We start from the raw sequence: 19,244 nt of genomic DNA, 5'->3' as shown, positions 1-19,244 counted from the left end.
AGTACCTTATATATTCTGGACACTAACTCCTTGTCTGATGTGTAGTTTGTAAACACTTTCTCCTATTCTGTGTGTTGTCTTGTCACTTCATTGATAGAGTCCCTTGCTGTGCAGAAGCTTTTCAGTTTGTTGTAGTCCGATTTGTGTATTTTTGCTTTAGTTGCCTGTGCCTTTGTAGTCTCGATCAAAAAGGCACTGCCTAGGGCTGGCCCGGTGGTGCACTCTGTGCGGCGCTTGGGAGTGCGGCGGTGCTCCCGCCGAGGGTTTGGATCCCATATAGAGACCGGGCCGCTCACTGGTTGAGCACAGTGCGGGCGCGACACCGAGGGTTGCGATCCCGTTGCCGGTCACGAAAAAAGACAAAAAGGAAAAAAAACAAAAAGGCACTGCCTACTCCCATTTCAGGTAGCATTTCCCCTATGTTTTCTTCTTGTAGTTTCATAGTTTCAGGTCTTAAATTTAAGTCTTTAATCCATTTTGAGTTGATTTTTGTGTATGGTGGGAAAAAGGGGTCTAGTTTCAGTTTTTTGCATGTGGATATCCAGTTTTCTGCTGGGTATATTTTAGAGGCTTCTAGGTATATTAATCAGGCTTCTAAGCTACAGGTGTCTACAAGACCATATAATGCAGTCCATCACACAGATGAGAGTCATGGCCTTTGTGCTCTCAGCAGGTGTTCTGGACATGGTCCTTCTTATCATGCCAACCAGGCTCATGCTGCTTCTGAGCTGTGGTGCTTCTCCCCTTGGTCTTAGCTTGAGACCAGAGCTGACCACATGGCAGAGGCAGTATGGACATGGGCTTCCTCTCACAACCCAGCTGTAACAGCTTTGATAATTCAGATTTTAGCAGCATGAGTAAAGAGTAGCGTTTATTTTGTTCCAGGAAATAAGTCATTGGTCTTTGTAATAAAGAGAGATTTTCTATAAACCAGCATTGTGAACTCTATCCTTGCATCCTCCCTCTTATACTTCTTCCTGTTTTTGAATAGCTCCGTTCCCCTATGTATTAGGAAAAAACTTTCTTTGATCCAGATGCCCATTCCTCCTGCTAACCTATTACCTGCATGTCTTTTTTTTTCTTTCTTGCCTGTCTCTTAATGACTAACCTTCTCCATCTAGTTATTGGTTTTTCAGATTTTGTTTCTTATCCATTTGTCTCCCTCCTTGAACCATTGCATTTTTGCTTCTGTTTTCATTGCCTCACGGAGACTGTATTCAGAAGTCATCAATAACCCCTTTCTGACCATATATAGGGCTGGTTTATAAGTTCTTAGCCTTTTTGGCAGCACAATTATCCTTGACACCTTTGACTGTTCCCTCCTTGAAATGACTAGCTCTTCCTGTTTCTTTCTGTATGCTTTCCTTATTTTTCTATCCAATTTGCTCATATTTCTTCTTTACCAATACTTAACTAGCAACTTTCACCAAGAGTTCATCATTGACCATCAGCTCTTCATCTTATATATTGAATCCTTTGGTGAGCTCATCAACTATCAAGAATGTTCTTCCTCTTCTTTTCTTTAAATCTTCACTCACTGTATCATTCAAGGTCTGACTCCAAACTCCTAAAGGAAGCTTCTCTTTGTTATTCTCTTTCTCACTTTGGCCACTCTCTTATTTGGAATCTGCTGGTCTTACATGTTTTACTGCCAAAATCTGCACCTTAGTAGATAGTAAATTAGTATTAGTTGAGGGAATGAATATTCTTGAATGTATTACTGGAGAGGCAGCATGAAACTGCAAGTAAGACAGCATGAAACTGCAAGTAAGACATCAATGGAAAATTGGGCAAATAGGACAATACCAAGGCTTAACTTTACCTCATTTTAAAGGATTTTAATTTATTTTTTACTTTTTATTTTTGACAGCTGGCTTGTAAGGGTATCCAAACCCTTGACCTTGGTGTTAAAGGATTTTTAAATATAAAGTACCACAATGGAATTAAAAATCTTCTTATAGCCTCCACTGACAAATTATGTAAGAGACCCTAAGACGGTTTAAGAATGTAGGGTGAAGGTTAAGATGATTTAAGAGAGGTAAAATGATGTGAGAATGCAAATAATGGCGTTATTTACCTGATGACCTTGCCCTACACTCTTCTTCCAGCAGGTCATTAATATGCTTTTATTGAGAACTTATTAATGTACCAGACACTGTGAGGGAATAGAGGGCGATAAAACTACTGACATCCCAGAGCTTACAGTCTAAGAGTTAAGACACAGCTAACCTGATGTTATGCAAGAAGTATAAAGTACTATGGGAGATCTTTGGAGTGAGTTATGACTTGTAGCTGGATGATTAAGGGAAGCCTTCATGAAGGAGGTAGAATTGAACTAGGCTTGAAAAGTAGGTAAAATCTTGGTAGGCAGAAAGATTTGTTGGAGAGAACAACATAAGCAAAAGTTCAAAACCAATAAGGCTTATTATCTATTGGGAGAAGAGGGGGTCATTCAATTATGGAGCCCAGGATCTATGACAGTGATGGTGGAGGAGTGGGAGATGACTGGAAAGGTAAGGCTGACCCTTTGATGCCCAGCTTAAACGTTGGGATTGCATTTGGTAGGCTGTGGGAAACCACTGAGGGCATCAATGTGGTTCTTTATGGAGATTAGTCTCATGGCTGTGGGTAGAGTATTTTAGGGTCTAAACAGTTTAGGGACTTAAAATTATCCAAATGAAGAGTAATAAAAGTCTATAATGAGTAGGATAGAGAGGAAGAGAGAAAAGATTTCAAAGGTAAACAGGAATTAACAGCAGTGGGAAAGAGAGAAACCCAAATGTGACTCTGTAGTGTCATGCTTTTTGAAATGGTGATACCAAGGGAAAGGACAGGTCAAGAGAACCAGGTTTGGTGGGGACAGTGAGGTCAGTTTAGAAATGTTGAGTCAGAGGGCTAGCTGGTTAGCTCACTTGATTTGAAGGTGGTGCTGATAACCCCAAGATAAAGGGTTGAGATTCCTGTACTGGCCAGTCACCAAAAAAAAAAAATGTTGAGTTAGAGGAATGCGCAGAACATTCAGTAAGAGATGTCCAGCACAGGTAGAAATATAAGAGAGACCAACACTTAGGGATGGTAGTTACAGTTGAGAGAAATGGATGAGACCCTAGTGGATAAAAGGGTAAGGAATGGAAAAAGGGTGTAATACAGAATTCTGACAGGGAAAGATTTTTTAAAAAACATCATTTAGAGTCAGGGAAAAGAGGTGGAGCCATTGAAAAATGTTAGATGAAAACCAAGGAACTGTAATGGAGCAAGAAAGCAGGGAAGTTTTTGTAGTACTCTGGAAATAAGGCTTTGGCCAATAGAGAGGGACAAGCAGGAGTAAGAGAAGAGATGAGCTGAGAGACACTGTAAGAAAAATTGACAAGTTTTGGTGACTAAGTAGAATGTGGAAAGAAAAAGAGGAGTCAATGATGACTCCAGTTTTTTTTTTTTTTTTTTTTAAAAGATGACCGGTAAGGGGATCTTAACCCTTGACTTGGTGTTGTCAGCACCACGCTCAGCCAGTGAGCGAACCGGCCATCCCTATATGGGATCCGAACCCGTGGCCTTGGTGTTATCAGCACCGCACTCTCCCGAGTGAGCCACAGGCCGGCCCGACTCCAGTTTTTGAGTGTGTGTGACTGACAGTGATGATATTGCTGACAGAAATAGGGAACACTGAGGAGGGAGGGGTTTTAGAGGGAAGGTGCCAACTTTGGCTATAAATAAAGTTAGTGTGAGGGGATTGTGAAATTTGAAGCAGATATGTTCAGCAGATGTTTGGACATGTGGGACTGAAACTGAGGATTCAGGGAAAGGCAGAAAATGTCTATTTGGGAATCATTGTCCTTTAGATGTATTGAACCTACTAACATGAATAAAATTTCTGAAAGAGTACAGGCCAAAGACTGGGAATGGCTGTCATTTAGTGTGTAAATTGCCCAAGTGAGGATGAATGCCTCAAGACCAAGGAGGAAGTCCCTCGGTTTTATTCTTACCTGCCTCTATGTTAAGTCCATGAAATATGCTCATAAAGATTTGCAGAGTGACACTGATATAAAATTATGGCCCTTTTATTCCTACTTTAGTAGCTTTTAAATAGGCAAGTCCCTACTGTACAGGGGATTTATGTCCTTTTCATCTCTTCCCTTATTCCCTCTCTAATTCTTTTTTTTTTTTTTTTTTTGCGTGGTTGCTTTTTGTTTGTTTGTTTGGCAGCTGTCTGGTATAGGAATCCAAGCCCTTGACTTCTCTCTAATTCTTACAGCAGCTATTCCTGTATTAGTCCAGGGGCCCATTTACAGAAGGCTTATCTTATAGATATTTATCTTAGATTAAATGTGCCCATTAGTCAGAGTGGGAAAAAAAATTACTTTTTATTTATCTTTCCTAGGTAATCCAGAGTTTAAGATTTATCATACTCAGTGAAACTTTTTTTTTTTATTTTAAAGATGATCGGTAAGGGGATCTCAACCCTTGGCTTGGTGTTGTCAACACCACGTTCAGCCAGTGAGCAAACCGGCCATCACTATATAGGATCCGAACCCGTGGCTTTGGTGTTCTCAGCACTGCACTCGACCGAGTGAGCCACGGGCCGGCCTCTCGGTGAAACTTTTGATGAATAACTTTACATTTATCTTTTTATTTTAGGATGTGAGATAATGCATTTGTTGAACTAATGAAAACCACACTTAAGTTTCATGCTGTCTAGCTATACTGTACTGTTACATTAAAGTAGAGGGTGTGATTGACTTTTGTACCATTGACTCTCTGATCTGATATGTTTTAGGCAAAGTAAAGAATCCTGAATGGAGCAGAAATGAAATTCCACATAGTTGTGGCGAGGTTTGTAGAAAGAAACAGCCTGGCCAGGACTGCCCTCATTCCTGTAACCTGTAAGTTGGAATGCTAGACCTCTGGGGATTCCTGGTGGACTTGCTTTGCTGGTGGCTCTAGGTACATATATCTAGTTAGCACGTAACAAGACAGGGTAAAGGGTGATTTGGTACCATTTGCTGACCACTTGCTCTGTGTCAGGCACTCTACCGAAGTTAACTTGTCGAATCCTTACCAGAGGCCAGTGATGTATAAACATTTATCATCTCCACTTTACAGATGAGTCTCAGAAAGGTCAAGCATCTTGCCCACCATAACAGTGCTAGGATGTGGGGGAGCTGGTATTTCTAAAGTCAGTGCTCCTTTCACTATATTACACTGCTGGCTTCTAAGAAGAAATGAGACTCAGATATTTTATCCTCCAGTGATATCCGGGTCCAGGAGATAGGACAGTCTTCTTTCTGAGGAAAGGCAATTGTGTAGGGTCCTGTTGGATATTTTTAGGATGTGAATACTTTTCCTACAATAAACAACCAGCTTTAGAACGTATGTAGTCAGCTTCTAAATAGTAAGAGAAATGCATAGTTATAGAGAAACAATTGATAAAATACAAATAAATTTCTACAGGCTTTGACATTAGACAAAATTTTAAAGTCTGTGCTCAAGTCACTTAAATAGTTATGTGACCTTGCACAGGTTATTTAATTTCTCTAAGCCTGAGTTTCTGTGTCTGTAAAATAATAGTGATTTGAATAATAATACTTATAGGGTACTATGAAAATTAAATGAATTAATGCACCTAAGCGGCTTGGTACAGAGTCTGGCAAGTGGTTAAAAAATGGTATTTCTTGTTTTATATTACCCAAATCTAAGAGTAAAACAGACATCACATTGTTATCTTGGTACTTCTACTGTGTAGAACAGGGGTAAATATTGGACCAGGGGTCTTGTGATCAAGGTGTGGTGGTGGTGGTGGTGCTGGGGAGTTGTCAGTGAGGTGGAGCTGTGTCACACTGCTAAACAGCATGGCCTGTAAACTGCTGGGCAGTCAGCTTGATCCTTTTCCTCCGAGACTCAATTTCTTAAACTCTTCCCTCCTTTAACTGCCATTTTAAGTAAATTCAGTAATAAGAAATTAACCCTCCACATGGACCATTTTTCCAAAGCCTTCAGAAATGGGCTCTTGTTACTACCAGAGAATACCAAAAGTGATGCAGATCAAGTGGGCAACACCATGTCTGAAGGGAAAGGATGCACTAAAACCTTTGTGGCTCTGGAAATCACACACTTGGGCACTGTCCTTTTATTCCTGTCAGGATCCTAGAGGTTGCTGAAACCCCTCCCCAACAGCACTTTCCTGGTCTCAAAGAAAACTGAGTTTCTCTCATTTATACTTATTGGGACTCAGATGCTGCAATTGGTCCCTTTTTCTATTTTGGGTTGTTCCCATAGGTTATAATATTTTCTAAAGCAGTGGTTCTTGACCCTGGCTACGTATTAGAATCATTTAGGGAACATTTTAAAATACCAATATTCAGGGCTGGCCAGTTAGCTCAGTTGGTTAGAGTGTGGTGCTGAGAACGTGGTGCTGGTAACTCTAAGCAAGGTCCAGCGTTGGATCCCTGTACCAGCCAGCTGCCAAAAAAATACATAAAATCACCAATATTTAGCTTCTATCTTAGAGCCTGAGATTGAATTAGAATTTCTGGGACTGGGTTCCAAACATCTATAGTTTTAAAAGCTCTCCAGGTGATTCCAGCATGTAGCCAGTGTTACAAAACACTGCTCTAAAGATTAAGAAAACCTAGGATTGAGTCTAGGCCTCAGAGATATTTGAAATAACCTGGAGTCACCCACACTTGACCAGCATTTTAGTTGTATAAATGTGCAAGCATGAAAATTGTTTCACCTGAAAAGGTTGAGGCATTGTATTAGTCTGTTTGTGTTGCTTTAACAGAACCTGAGACTGGGTAATTAATAAAGAACAGGTTTATTTGGTTTATGATTGTGGGACAGCTGTATTTGGCGCAGGCCTCAGGCTGCTTCTACTCATGGTGGAAAGTGGCAGGCAGCCAGTGGGTACAAGCAGATCACATGGCGAGAGGAAGCAAGAGAGAGATGAGGTGCCAGGGTCTTTTAAACAACCAGCTCTCGTGGGAACTAATAGAGCAGGAACTCACTCACTAACTCTCCTCCCCCAGGGAGAACATTAATCCATTCATGAGAGATCCGCCCCCTGACTCAAACAGTTTCCAGAACTGCCACAGTAGGGATCAGATTGCCATATGAGTTTTGGAGGGGACAACACATCCAAACTGCATCAGTCATATTATGTGAAATTTAACTATTAAGTAATGATAATCACCTTTAAAGAAGCATGCTTAAACTTATGTCTCCTGTGGGTACTATCTGTCAAAATGGGGCACTTGTTCCTGGATTGTTTTCAGTGTTTGAACCTTATTTGAGGATTATCAGAGCTGGTTTAGGAGTCACATAAAAAACTGAAAAACCAAGCTAGACCACTTTGTAGGTACACCTGTTTTTTTACACCAAATTCTATTACCACCTGATTAGTTAGATTTGGCTCTGATAGGCTTTTAATTCCCGAAGTATTGTGATTTGCCATCACTTAGAATGCCCTCCACCCCTCCCCACAAAAACTGTATAAATTCCCAAAATGTTTTAATTGTTGGTATTTCTGAACCAGTGTGTTATTTACCAGGGTGTCTCTTTTGAAGAGGATAGTATTTATTTGAATGTACAAATTCCATTCTATAGTTATTTCCTATTGGGCTCTGTAATATAGCCTTATTAAAATGCATTCTCTTCAGAGGTCTAATTCTGACCTATAGCATTTCACTAAGCTCAGTTCTATCCATGACCCCTTGGCCCTTCTTTCTCTCCCTGTGTTACTTACCAGCATACCTCCCCTTATGTCAACCTTCGTTTCACTGTTCACATTGTTAGCCCATTGCCTGGTTATTCACTAGCTGATAAGAAAATGTCTGTACTTCTCATGGGCCTCGTAGATTTGAACCCTATTACTTTGCTCAGATTTTGATCTTCTACAGAACTCCATTGGCCATCCTGCCATTTACCTGAGTGGCAAGCTATTTTTATCCTCACGTACTGCTGTAAGTGGGCCAAGATCATATTTGAAATTGTCATCTTTGTCTCTTAGACCCCAAAAACCTGTATTTCAACTTGGGCTTTACTTTTCTGGTTATATATTCTAAGATATAATGCTGTCAATTTTTTCTAGATAAAAATATAGTTGGTATATTTGTTTAAGCAATTTAATCAACTTTAGCCAAATACAAGTACTAAGCCATTTCATAGTAGGTTTATTTGTTGCCATATTAACAATAGGACCTAACTGGGGCAGCTTTGTTCAGGTTTGGATACATGGATATGGCTTATTCATTGAGGCCTTTCTTTTTTAGTCTCTGCCATCCTGGACCCTGCCCACCCTGCCCTGCCTTTATGACTAAAACATGCGAATGTGGACGGACCAGGTAAAATTAGAATTGTACTCTGAAGAAGATTCAGTTTCCATATGGATGATTTACTTGTGAATTTCTAAGATAAAAGATTAGTAGATAGACATAATAAATGGTAGGTATAAATAGTACTTTTCTTTTTTTTTTTGTCTTGTCTTTTGTCTTTTTCCGTGTCCGGCAACGGATCGCAACCCTCGGTGTTGCTCCCGCGCCTCGCTCAGCCAGTGAGCGGGTACCGGTCTGTATGTGGGATCCGAACCCTCGGGCGGGAGCGCCGCCGCGCTTCCCAAGCGGCGCACTATCCATTGCGCCACCGGGCCGGCCCAACTTTTCTATACATAGTAGTTGCCTGTGCTGCCCCAATCCTATTTTGCAATCTTATAAGTGAATAAGAAGTTGTATGTACATTGAGATTGTGAGATTACCCATTTTGGGTGAAATGCCAAGGTAACAGATTTTTTTTAACCTCTCTACTAAATAATATAACCAGGAGTTGAACCCAGGTCTATTAAAGTCCAGGAGGCAGGGACTATTTTCCTGTGCCTATAGCATAGTATCTTGCCATCTAGGAGGTTTTTTTTTGTTTGTTTGTTTTTGTTTTTAAAGATGACCGGTAAGGGGATCTCAACCCTTGGCTTGGTGTTGTCAGCACCACGCTCAGCCAGTGAGCAAACCGGCCATCCCTATATGGGATCCGAACCCGTGGCCTTGGTGTTATCAGCACCGCACTCTACCGAGTGAGCCACGGGCTGGCCCAGGAGGAGGTTTTCAGTGAATATTGTTGAATGAAAAAATAAGTGACCCTGGAGCCCACCCTCTCTCCATTATAGTACAAGTTCTTCTGCATCATCAGTGCAGGGATCACTGATAGCTGCGGAGTGCCTCTGAGGCCCAGTAAGATCTTAAAATGATTTCTGAACCACGAGACAAGATGGGACCATACAGCTTTTCAGTAGTGTGTTTTTGTTTAGCATTTACCAAACTTATGAGGGTAGCAGTGTGGGCTGAGAGTCACAAGCAAGGGTTCTGGGTCAGAAAGGTCAGATATGGGCTCTGCCACTTACTGGTTGTTGATCCTGGGCAAGTTGCTTGGCCTCACTGAGCCTCATTTTTCTTATTGTAAAGTAGAAATAATAGTGTTTTCTTCAGGGGGTTGATGTTAGCCATGGTGCTAAGCATAATGGTAGCATAATAGGCCAATGTTAGCCATTATGCTGAGCGATGTAAACTGATCATCTGTGTATATAACTGACTTTTTACAACAAAATTTGTAGTTGAGATGGGAGTAGGGGATAGAATAAAATTCTTCTTTAAAGAAAAGGAGGGCTGGCCAATTAGCTCTTGGGAGAGCATGGTACCGGTAACACCAAGGTCAGGGGTTTAGATTCCCGTAATGGCCAGCCACCAAAAAAAGGAAAAATTAAAAAAAATAAAAGTACATATTTTAAAAAATGCTTCTTGTAGGAGAGTAGACTCCAAGGGCTAAACCATTACCCTGGAAAGAGACCTAATGACAATATCTAAAAGTACTGACCTCATATCCTTCTCTAGCCGATAAGTTGACAAAATCAGGATATTTATTAGAACAAAGCTAGAATGATTTCCCCACTCTGATTCAAAGTTACCTACAGTATGTTCTAAGCAGTATAGCTGCATAAAATGCCAAAGGGCTGGGTCCCAGGAAAATGCCATTGTGCTTTCAGTCTGATTATGTCAGATCTGAATATATTCTAGATACCCTTCCTCCCCATCTGTAAGGTACTGTGGGAACTCCAGGCAGAGCTAGGATTAGAACCTAGATCTTCTAACTCCTTGTCCCAGGGCTCTTTACCCTACTGCATGCTGCTTCATGGAATTCAGAGATGAAATCAGGTAGAATGAATACAATACTCAGGAATAGCCTTCAGTTCCTCACTGGTCAGAAAATAGGGGAGAGAGAAAGGCAGGATGGGAAATAAGGAGAACAAAGGAGGAGAAAGAGTGGAGAAGGGGAGAGTAATTGAGGGAATAGGGATTGGAGGAGGGAGACATATAGAAAAAGTGGGGGAAATTAGGTCAAGAGAAAGGTTCAGGAGGTTTTGAGGGGAGGTTTTGCGCTTCAGTGTTAACTTAGCTGTCCAATAGGAACTTTTAGACTGATGCTATCTTTATATCCACCGTTTTTACAGGCACACGGTTCGCTGTGGTCAGGCTGTCTCAGTCCACTGTTCTAACCCATGTGCTTCAGTGTTAACTTAGCTGTCCAATAGGAACTTTTAGACTGATGCTATCTTTATATCCACTGTTTTTACAGGCACACGGTTCGCTGTGGTCAGGCTGTCTCAGTCCACTGTTCTAACCCATGTGCAAATGTTTTGAACTGTGGTCAGCACCATTGTGCTGAGCTGTGCCATGGGGGTCAATGCCAGCCTTGCCGGATCATATTGAACCAGGGTAAGTAGTGAGCACACCAGCTAACGATGCTTGGGTACTTTTCCGGAACCTTATTTATGGTTGTCTTGATGCACATCAATTGGTTTGAAACCTGTAGTCGTAAAGACTATTAGCTTTGGTACACTGGGTAGGGAGAACTGGAGATATGTTAATGCTTAGATGGTTTTCATCATTTTAGTTACACAATACCAGTATAGGTCATTGTTCTAGTAGATTTTAAAATGCTGTTTAAAAGTAACTCCTTGAAAAAGACCTAGAAAGGCTAAAATAATCTTGAGAAAGAATGAAATTGAAAGGCTTAAACTACCTGACTTCAAGACTTATAAAGCTATAGTAATTATAACAGTGCAATTATTGGTGTAAAGATAGAATGACAGATCAAGAGAAGAAAACAGAGTCCAGAAATAAATCCACATATACATTGTTGATTTATTTTCAACAAAGGTGTTGATTCAGTGGGGAAAGGAAAATCTTTTTACAGATGTTGCTAGAGCAACTAGGCATGTATATGGGGGGAAAATGAACTTCAACCCCTATATTATTCTTTTTTTTCCCCTGTATTAACTCTACACAAAAATTTATTCTACATGGATCATGGATGTAAATGTAAAACTAAGAAACATAAATCTTCTAGAAGAAACTATAAGAGAATATTTTCATGACTTTGGGGTTAGGCAAAGATTTCTCGGACAGAGCAAAGAAAAAACTAATCATAAAAGAAAAAAATTGATAAATCAGATTTTACAAAAATTTTAAATGTCTACTCATCAAAAGACACCTTTAAGAAAATGAATAGAGGGCCGGCCCGTGGCTCACTCGGGAGAGTGCGGTGCTGATAACACCAAGGCCCCGGGTTCGGATCCCACATAGGGATGGCCGGTTCGCTCACTGGCTGAGCGTGGTGCTGACAACACCAAGTCAAGGGTTAAGATCCCCTTACCGGTCATCTTTTTTAAAAAAAAATTAAAAAAGAAAAAAAAAATGAATAGATAATCACAGATTGTATCCAGAATGTTTAAAGTATTCTTACAAATCAACAAAAAAAGGTGAACAACTCAAAAATGAGTGAAAGATTTGAAAGATGCTTGAAAGCTACTTCACAAAAGAAACTGTATAAATAAATGGCTGATAACACATGAAAGGTGCTTAACACCTTTAAACAACAGGGCAAATATAAATTAAAGCCACGATGAGGGTAAAATAGTACAGTCACTTTGGAAAATAGTCTGGCAGTTCCTTAGAAGGTTAAACATAGAGTTACCATGTGACCCAGTAATTCCACTCTTGGACATATACCCAAATGAAATGAAAATATATGTCCCTATAAAACTTGTAAATGAATGTTCATAGCACCATTATTCACAAATAGTCAAAATATGGAAACAACCCAAAAGTTTATCAACTGATAAATGAATAAACTAAATGTGGTATGTCCCTAAAATGGAATATTATTTAGCCATCAAAAAGGAATGAAGTTCAGATCCATGCTGTGAAGTAGATGAACCTCCAAAATATTATGTTTAATTGAAATAAGCCAGTCACAAAGGACCACATATTGTATGATTCCATTTATATGAAATATCCAGAATAGGCAATCCATATAGATAAAAATTAGGTTAATCGTTACCTAGGGCTAGGGGGATTTGGGATGGGTGGTAATGGCTACGGGGTGCAGGGTTTCATTTTGGGGTAATGGAAATGTTCTAAGATTGATCATTACATAATACTGAACTACTAATAGCCACTGACTTGTACACTTTAAGTGGATGAGTTGTATAGTGTGTGAATTATATCACAATAAAACCATTTAAAAAAACCAAAAAACCACAATGGGGTACCTTTTCACACCTACCAAGATGGCTAAAATAAAAAAGACCAATGACAGTATGTTGACAAGGGGAGAGTAATTGGAACTCTCATACATTGCTAACAGGTATGCAAAATGGTACAACCACTTTGGATAACTATTTGGTAGTTTCCTATGAAATTAAACCTACATGTATCCTATGACCCAGCCATTCCACTTAGATATTTGCATATCTAAGTCACAGAAAGTCTTGTACAGGAATATGTGTTCATAAGAACCCGGAACTCAAAACAACCCAACCAAATGTTCATCGACAGAAGAAGGGATAGATAAGTTATGGTATTTTCATACAGTGGAATACTGCTCAGCAATAAATAGGAATAAAATAGTGATATTTGCAACAAAATTGATGAATCTCAAAAACATTGTTACATTAAGCTAGATACAGAAAAGAGAACTTACTCTATGATTGTGTTCATATGAAATTTAAGAACAGATAAAACTGGGCCGGCCCGGTGGCGCACTGGAGAGTGCGCTGCTTGGGAGCACGGTGGCGCTCCCGCTGAGGGTTCGGATCCCATGTGGTGACCGGTTCCCGCTCACTGGCTGAGCGTGGCGCGGGCGCAACACCGAGGGTTGCGATCCCGTTGCCGGTCCCTGGTACGGGCGTGACACCAAGGGTTGCGATCCCGTTACTGGCCAGTAAAAACAAAGACAAAAAGGAAAAAAAAAAAAAAAAAGAACAGATAAAACTAATCTTTTGTAATAAAAATTAGAAAATGGTTGCCTAGAGATGGGAATTCGGGAAAAGGACATGAAATTTTCTGGGTTAACGGAAATGTTTGATCTCTTGGGTGGTGTTTACATATGTATACAATTATCAAAACATATCAAGCTGAACACCTAAAATATGTTCGTTGTCTGTTAATTACACCTCAGTGGAAAAAGAGGGAAAGTACATGAATAGAAAAAATAATTTTTTAAATCGTGAATGTTAGTTAGTTTTCGATGTTTTCAGTTTTACTCTTGTTCTGTGTTATTATTAGAATCTTGAAGTTGGACAGAAGAATATAATTCAGTTTTTTGTTAGTGCAGTTATCTCCTTTTTGCTGCCCAGAGTGGATGTTGTCCGTCACCCAGTCTCTGGTTAAACAGCCTGGAAAGCTCACTGTATTTTAGGGTAGCCTGTTTAGGGAAGGGACAACTCTAATTGTTCCAGTTTTTTCTATCATTGAGCCAAAATCTGCTGTTCTGAATTATCCTCTCATTGGTCTGCCTTTCTCCACATCTCATCTTCTTCCTGGGATGTTCGAAATCAGCTGTCATATCTTCTCTCCCTTTGCAGTTCCCTTTCCATGCCTAACAGTTGGGATTACTTCATTTCTTCCCTGTGAAACATGCTCACCAGCTCATACATCCCTTTAAAAGTGGCCAGATTGATCACAGCAATGTCAGTTTTCTTGTGGAAATGATCAGAATAAGTATTGCTCAAAGCTAGGTAGTCTTTGAATGCTTTTTTGAGATTTTTGACCAAGACAGATGACTGGTTAAATGTATCCTGATTATTTTCTAGGCTAAAACTTCAGTCTTTTTTCTATGGAGTAGAACTTCAAGATTTCAGTCACCTGTTCTGAATCTTGGCCCTGCCTCTGGGTACTACCCTAAATTTCATTCCAGGCTAAAGTGGGATAATCTGTTCAAGCTCCTGTCTTTGATAGTCTCCTCCTCAAGGGAATGTCAACTCTATGCCCAGTTTGACCCATATGGGTCCATATTTAAAAGGAAGTGTAGAAAAGCTCTATCCAGATACTTATCGGGCATATAATCACAAACTCATGCCACACAATAGTTCTCAGAATCTCATTTGAGAGAAAGAGCATTTAGAGAAGGTAGCTTGAAGTGTGTGTAGTCTGTGCATTCACCCACCTAGCCCCTCCCTTTTGTTTTTACAGCTGCCCCCAATCTGCAGGGATCCTGGACCACAATGTGTTGGTACCCTATGGAGTTTTATTTTATTAAATTTCACTTGGATAAGTGGGAGCTGGAAAAAAAAAAAAAAAGAAAGATCCAACAATCACAATGATACATTGAACTTTCAAAGGGAAAGAACAGAACTGAGGCCACCAGAGAAGGGAAGGGGGGGGGGTTAGAGAGAAACTGGTAAAGGGCACAAAAAATGTTTACATCGTATAATGATAAAATTAAAACAAAATAATTAGACCTGAAAAAAAAGTTTTCACTTTGGCATGATGCTATTGATTTATGTTGCCACTTACAAGAAACAGCCAAATGAAATGTTTTGTAGTGTGTGCTCTAAGGATTTTATATAAGAAACTGTGCTGTTTATTACTCAATATTCTTTTTATGGGTCCTCTTGAGAGAAGTTGGTCCTCTTGCCTGGTCCTTAGTTCCTAGAATAGTTGTTTTCCTCAAAGACTATTGATCTCGTTTTATCTTAGGAATCCAGTGTCACTGACCTAATGTTTGTGTTTATAGTATACATTTTTTAGCTGTGATTGATTTTATATCCCTACTGTTGTTTTCCTTTTTCTTTTCACATCTTTTTTTTTGGGGGGGTCAGCTGGCCAGTAAGGGGGTCCAAATCTTTTAATTTACGTTCTCTTGTTGTATTTTACATATCCTTACAAGCTGCGTCAAATCCACTTTGAGGTGAGGCAGGAGTTAAGTATAGGCAGTTTGGCCTTAGCAGTATAGGTGATGGTGTGAGAGAGTCCCCTTGATTTATATTGGGCTTTTACTCAGCTAAATCACCCAAGTCTTTTTTGAACAAATTTGTATGGATCACAGTCTCTTCCTTCTTGTTTTTGTGTAGTTGATTTTTCAAACCCAGTTGAAGACTTTTTGTTTGTCCACATTAAATATGTAGCAAAGTGTTTGGGCCACGTGTATAGTTTTTCTATTCAAATTGTAATTCTTCTAGGATCCCTTTCAGCCTTATCTAGAGATTTAATAAGCATTCTTTCTGGGTCTTCATCTATGTGTTGATAAAATGCTGAACAGATTAAGGCTGGCAACAGGGTACGTCCTCCAGACTGTCTTTGGTTCCTTTAATACTGTTCGACCATTTGTGACTCCGCCTAACTCTTCTGTCACCAGCTTGTATTTCTGTCTCTTGTGCCTAAACGTAACAGAACTTTTTACTATTGTATTCAGATCATTTCCTGATTAATAGGGGGCTCCATTTTGTTTTTATTGTCAGTTTTCTGACCCTTGACTCTTTTGTTCATAGCTTTCTATTCCTTACCTCTAAAAAAAGCCTTTGTTCTATCTGAACAGAAATTTAGCAAAGAAAAGCCTGCATGCTCCCAGAAGCTCCCAGTTGCTAGGGTTTGTTTACCAATTTGTTGATTCTACAAATATTGATTGCATTTCCTACATCTGAATTAATTCATCCAATATGTCTTTACTGAATGAAATCGAATGAGTTTTAGAACAGGGAATGAAATTGCACATATAATTGCTGGAAGATGGAATGTATATTTTAAAAATAGAGAGTTTTAATTATGTCTTCAATGATTTGAGGCTTTCCTCCTCCTGTGTCTTAGTGACAGTTTTTGGTTCTGTTCAATATACTGTTCTATAAGTATTATATCTAATGTTTTATTAGAAGAATTCTATTTAATTTCTTGTTACATATGTGACTTCTAAGACTTGATATGTTTTCATAATGTTGCATTTATTCTGATGTCAATTTTCTGGGCAAGTAGATATCTGAATTGTTCTGAGGAAGAAGGAAACTATCGTTAGATCTGCAAAAGTACTATTTTACTCTTCCGCTTGCCACTTATTATGTAGGACAAGGTATACTTGCCTAGATTGATTTTAATGAGGTAAATTTTCAATAAACTAAAAATGTAAAGTGACGCTTCTCAGAAAAATTAGGTAAGTTGATGAAAATTAATCTTTATTAGGCCTCTAAGTGCATCAGAAACATAACTTTTAAACATAACACATTTATTACTGACCTCAGGAAATAAAGGAATCCATTATTTCTTGAACCTGTAGGAAAATCGATGGACTATGTTCTTTATCTAGCAAATGAGAGTCTCAAGTTATTTGAAACGTTTTACTCTGTGAACCCTCAAATATGAATTCTTCAAATTCAACAGTAGTTGGTATACAAATTATTAAAGATTTTATACCATCATGCCAATTTTTAAAATTTATTTTTAGCAGCAGAGACCTTTTTCCAAGCATTTTATGTGAATCCCAATATATAAAGCATCAAATGTCTATGCTGGTTGGGTCAAAATGAGGATGGTGGATCTAGGTGTCAACCCTTTCACCACTACTCCCGGCTGAGCTTGTTCATGCTCTGTAACATCTGCAGAGGACCCCAGGGAGCCTCACAATTCATGGTATTTAACTATGTCCTTATGGACCAGATAGTGTTTTCTTAATTTAGGGGTTGCTTCACTCTAATGCTGTTCTTGGGATGTGCTGCAGAGGCACTATAAGATATTTACATAGTTTAATGAGGCCTTTTTTTATTTCTTCCTGTGATAAAGCTCCTAGGTAGGTCTGAGAACTGCTGTATAAACCACATTCATTTCTCCCATCAGGTCTGATCAACACCAATGAATAGCATTTTGTGTTTTCTTATAGACTGTTTGGAATATTTTAAGAACCCGTACAGTTTGCTAATCTATTGTTTTTGAAATTGTGTCCTCAAGTATGTTACTGTGGCAGCACCTCTCGAGATGTGTTATGTGGAACAGATGTAGGAAAGTCTGATGGATTTGGGGACTTCAGCTGTTTAAAGATATGTGGCAAGTAAGGTTTTATGTTTTCCTCCATCAGAATAAAGCTGCATTTTATGCAACAATTACGTAACAGTCTGTTGTTTTTCTTAACAGGGATTTAAAATGTGGGAACCATATGTGTTCTCAAGTGTGCCACCCTCAGCCCTGCCAGCTGTGCCCACGGCTCCCCCAGCTGGTGCGCTGTTGCCCTTGTGGCCAAACTCCTCTCAGCCAATTGCTAGAACTTGGAAGTAGTGGTCGGAAAACGTGCATGGATCCTGTGCCTTCGTGTGGAAAAGTGTGCGGGAAGCCTCTTCCTTGTGGTTCCTTAGGTAACAAGTAGGCATAAAGTTGGCTTTAAAAATATTAATGTAAATGTTTGGCAGCAATGACTACTTAAGCAAAGTAGTGTTAAATGCCAGATACAATATCAGAGATTCTTCTAAATATTATGATCATATTTGTGTGAGTACTTTTTCTTTCCTCCTTAAAATATACTGTACTTGTGAAAACACACATTTGTGCAAGTTCTCTCTCCCATTCAAATATTTTATTGTTCATACTGAACAATGGTGGTGAGATAGCATTCCATGGTGGGTTATTATTTCTGTTAGCAGCCTATGCTAGTACAAATACCATATATACTTTGACTAATCCAGAGTTCAGCAAGTGTGTAAAAGCATTTTCATGTAATAAGAACATGCTAAAATAACTGTGGATGAGATGTTTAAGAACTAAAATTCTAAGTACAATAAAACTTCAGCTATTTGGACCGTTCAAGGAGTGTCTATATAGCTAAATTTCCCATCTAGCTGAGGATAAAGCCTCCTGGACATCATTTTGGATGAACATTTTTCTAAAATTTATGTTCTCTTCTTTAAACAGGTTACTGAAGGTAATTTCTTTCACCTTATTGACTCAGAGTCACCATTTTCTTGAGCCTCAGTTACTGTCTTACACTGAATACTGTGGTGCCCTCAGGGCCTGCTGAGGTTTTTTCAGGCTGTTTGCTCCATACCGATATGCAGTTTGAATTGTTTTATCTGCTTGTTGAAGGTTTTTGTTGTTTATTTTCTTGTCAGTACTTTTAGTATGCCTAGCTGCCTACCTTTAGTGACTCTTCCTTTCTTCTGATTTGTGGCTTCTGATTACTTGGATATAGAAACCAGAAAAAGTTCATTGGAATTAGATATAAACTAATAGTCTTGAGTTTCTTTTCTTTTTTTTTTTTTTGTTTTTGTCTTTTATCTTTTTCCGTGTCTGGCAACGGATCGCAACCCTCAGTGTCGCCCCCGGACCGGACCGGAGACCAGCAACGGGATTGCAACCCTCGGTGTTGCTCCCGCGCCTCGCTCATGACCGGACCGGAGACCAGCAACGGGATTGCAACCCTCGGTGTTGCTCCCGCGCCTCGCTCATCCAGTGAGCGGGAACCGGTCTGTATGTGGGATCCGAACCCTCGGGCGGGAGTGCCGCCGCGCTTCCCAAGTGGCGCACTATCCAGTGCGCCACCGGGCCGGCCCCTAGTCTGAGTTTCTAACTGAGCTTGTTTGATTTAGTCTTTAGGAAATGTACATTTGCAATTTTGCAATGACTTGTCACCTTCTCTCTTGAGTGAGTGTTCAAAGGCCATGTATTTAGAAAAATGGAAGTAGGCAACTGAGACTGACTAGGTCAGGTATTTCTGTAATTAACAATGCATCTCTTTAGATAAAGCTTAGAATCTTTATGTTTGGTTTACATTTTATCGAAGAGAGTTATTTCACATTTCTTCTAAGTACCAACAGGAATCAGTAAGAGTACCCTACTTAATCCTTTTTCTCAGTCTGACTTTAAAATTATGTATAGAGGAGAAAAGCTCTCTTCTCATATTTCTTTTTTTTTCCTTTTTTTTTTTTTTTTTTTTTTTTTTTTTGGGAG

General features: G+C 39.5%; 1 protein-coding gene across 1 annotated transcript in view; it reads left to right on the top strand.

Moving 5' to 3' along the window:
* NFX1 (nuclear transcription factor, X-box binding 1) overlaps positions 1-19,244 on the top strand; it is an 86,662-nt gene that overhangs the window by 19,844 nt on the left and 47,574 nt on the right. Inside the window, exons 5-9 of the mRNA XM_008590985.1 lie at positions 4,775-4,880; positions 8,265-8,336; positions 10,615-10,754; positions 17,256-17,355; positions 17,439-17,656. Of these exons, the coding sequence (XP_008589207.1) occupies positions 4,775-4,880; positions 8,265-8,336; positions 10,615-10,754; positions 17,256-17,355; positions 17,439-17,656 (636 nt within the window). The remainder of the gene's footprint in view (positions 1-4,774; positions 4,881-8,264; positions 8,337-10,614; positions 10,755-17,255; positions 17,356-17,438; positions 17,657-19,244) is intronic.

This window comes from Galeopterus variegatus, unplaced genomic scaffold (assembly GCF_000696425.1).
Source record: "Galeopterus variegatus unplaced genomic scaffold, G_variegatus-3.0.2 Scaffold143, whole genome shotgun sequence".
Classification (NCBI taxonomy): Eukaryota; Metazoa; Chordata; class Mammalia; order Dermoptera; family Cynocephalidae; genus Galeopterus; species Galeopterus variegatus.
Note: the sequence above shows the minus strand (reverse complement) of the source record. Positions and strands in the feature narration are given on the sequence as shown.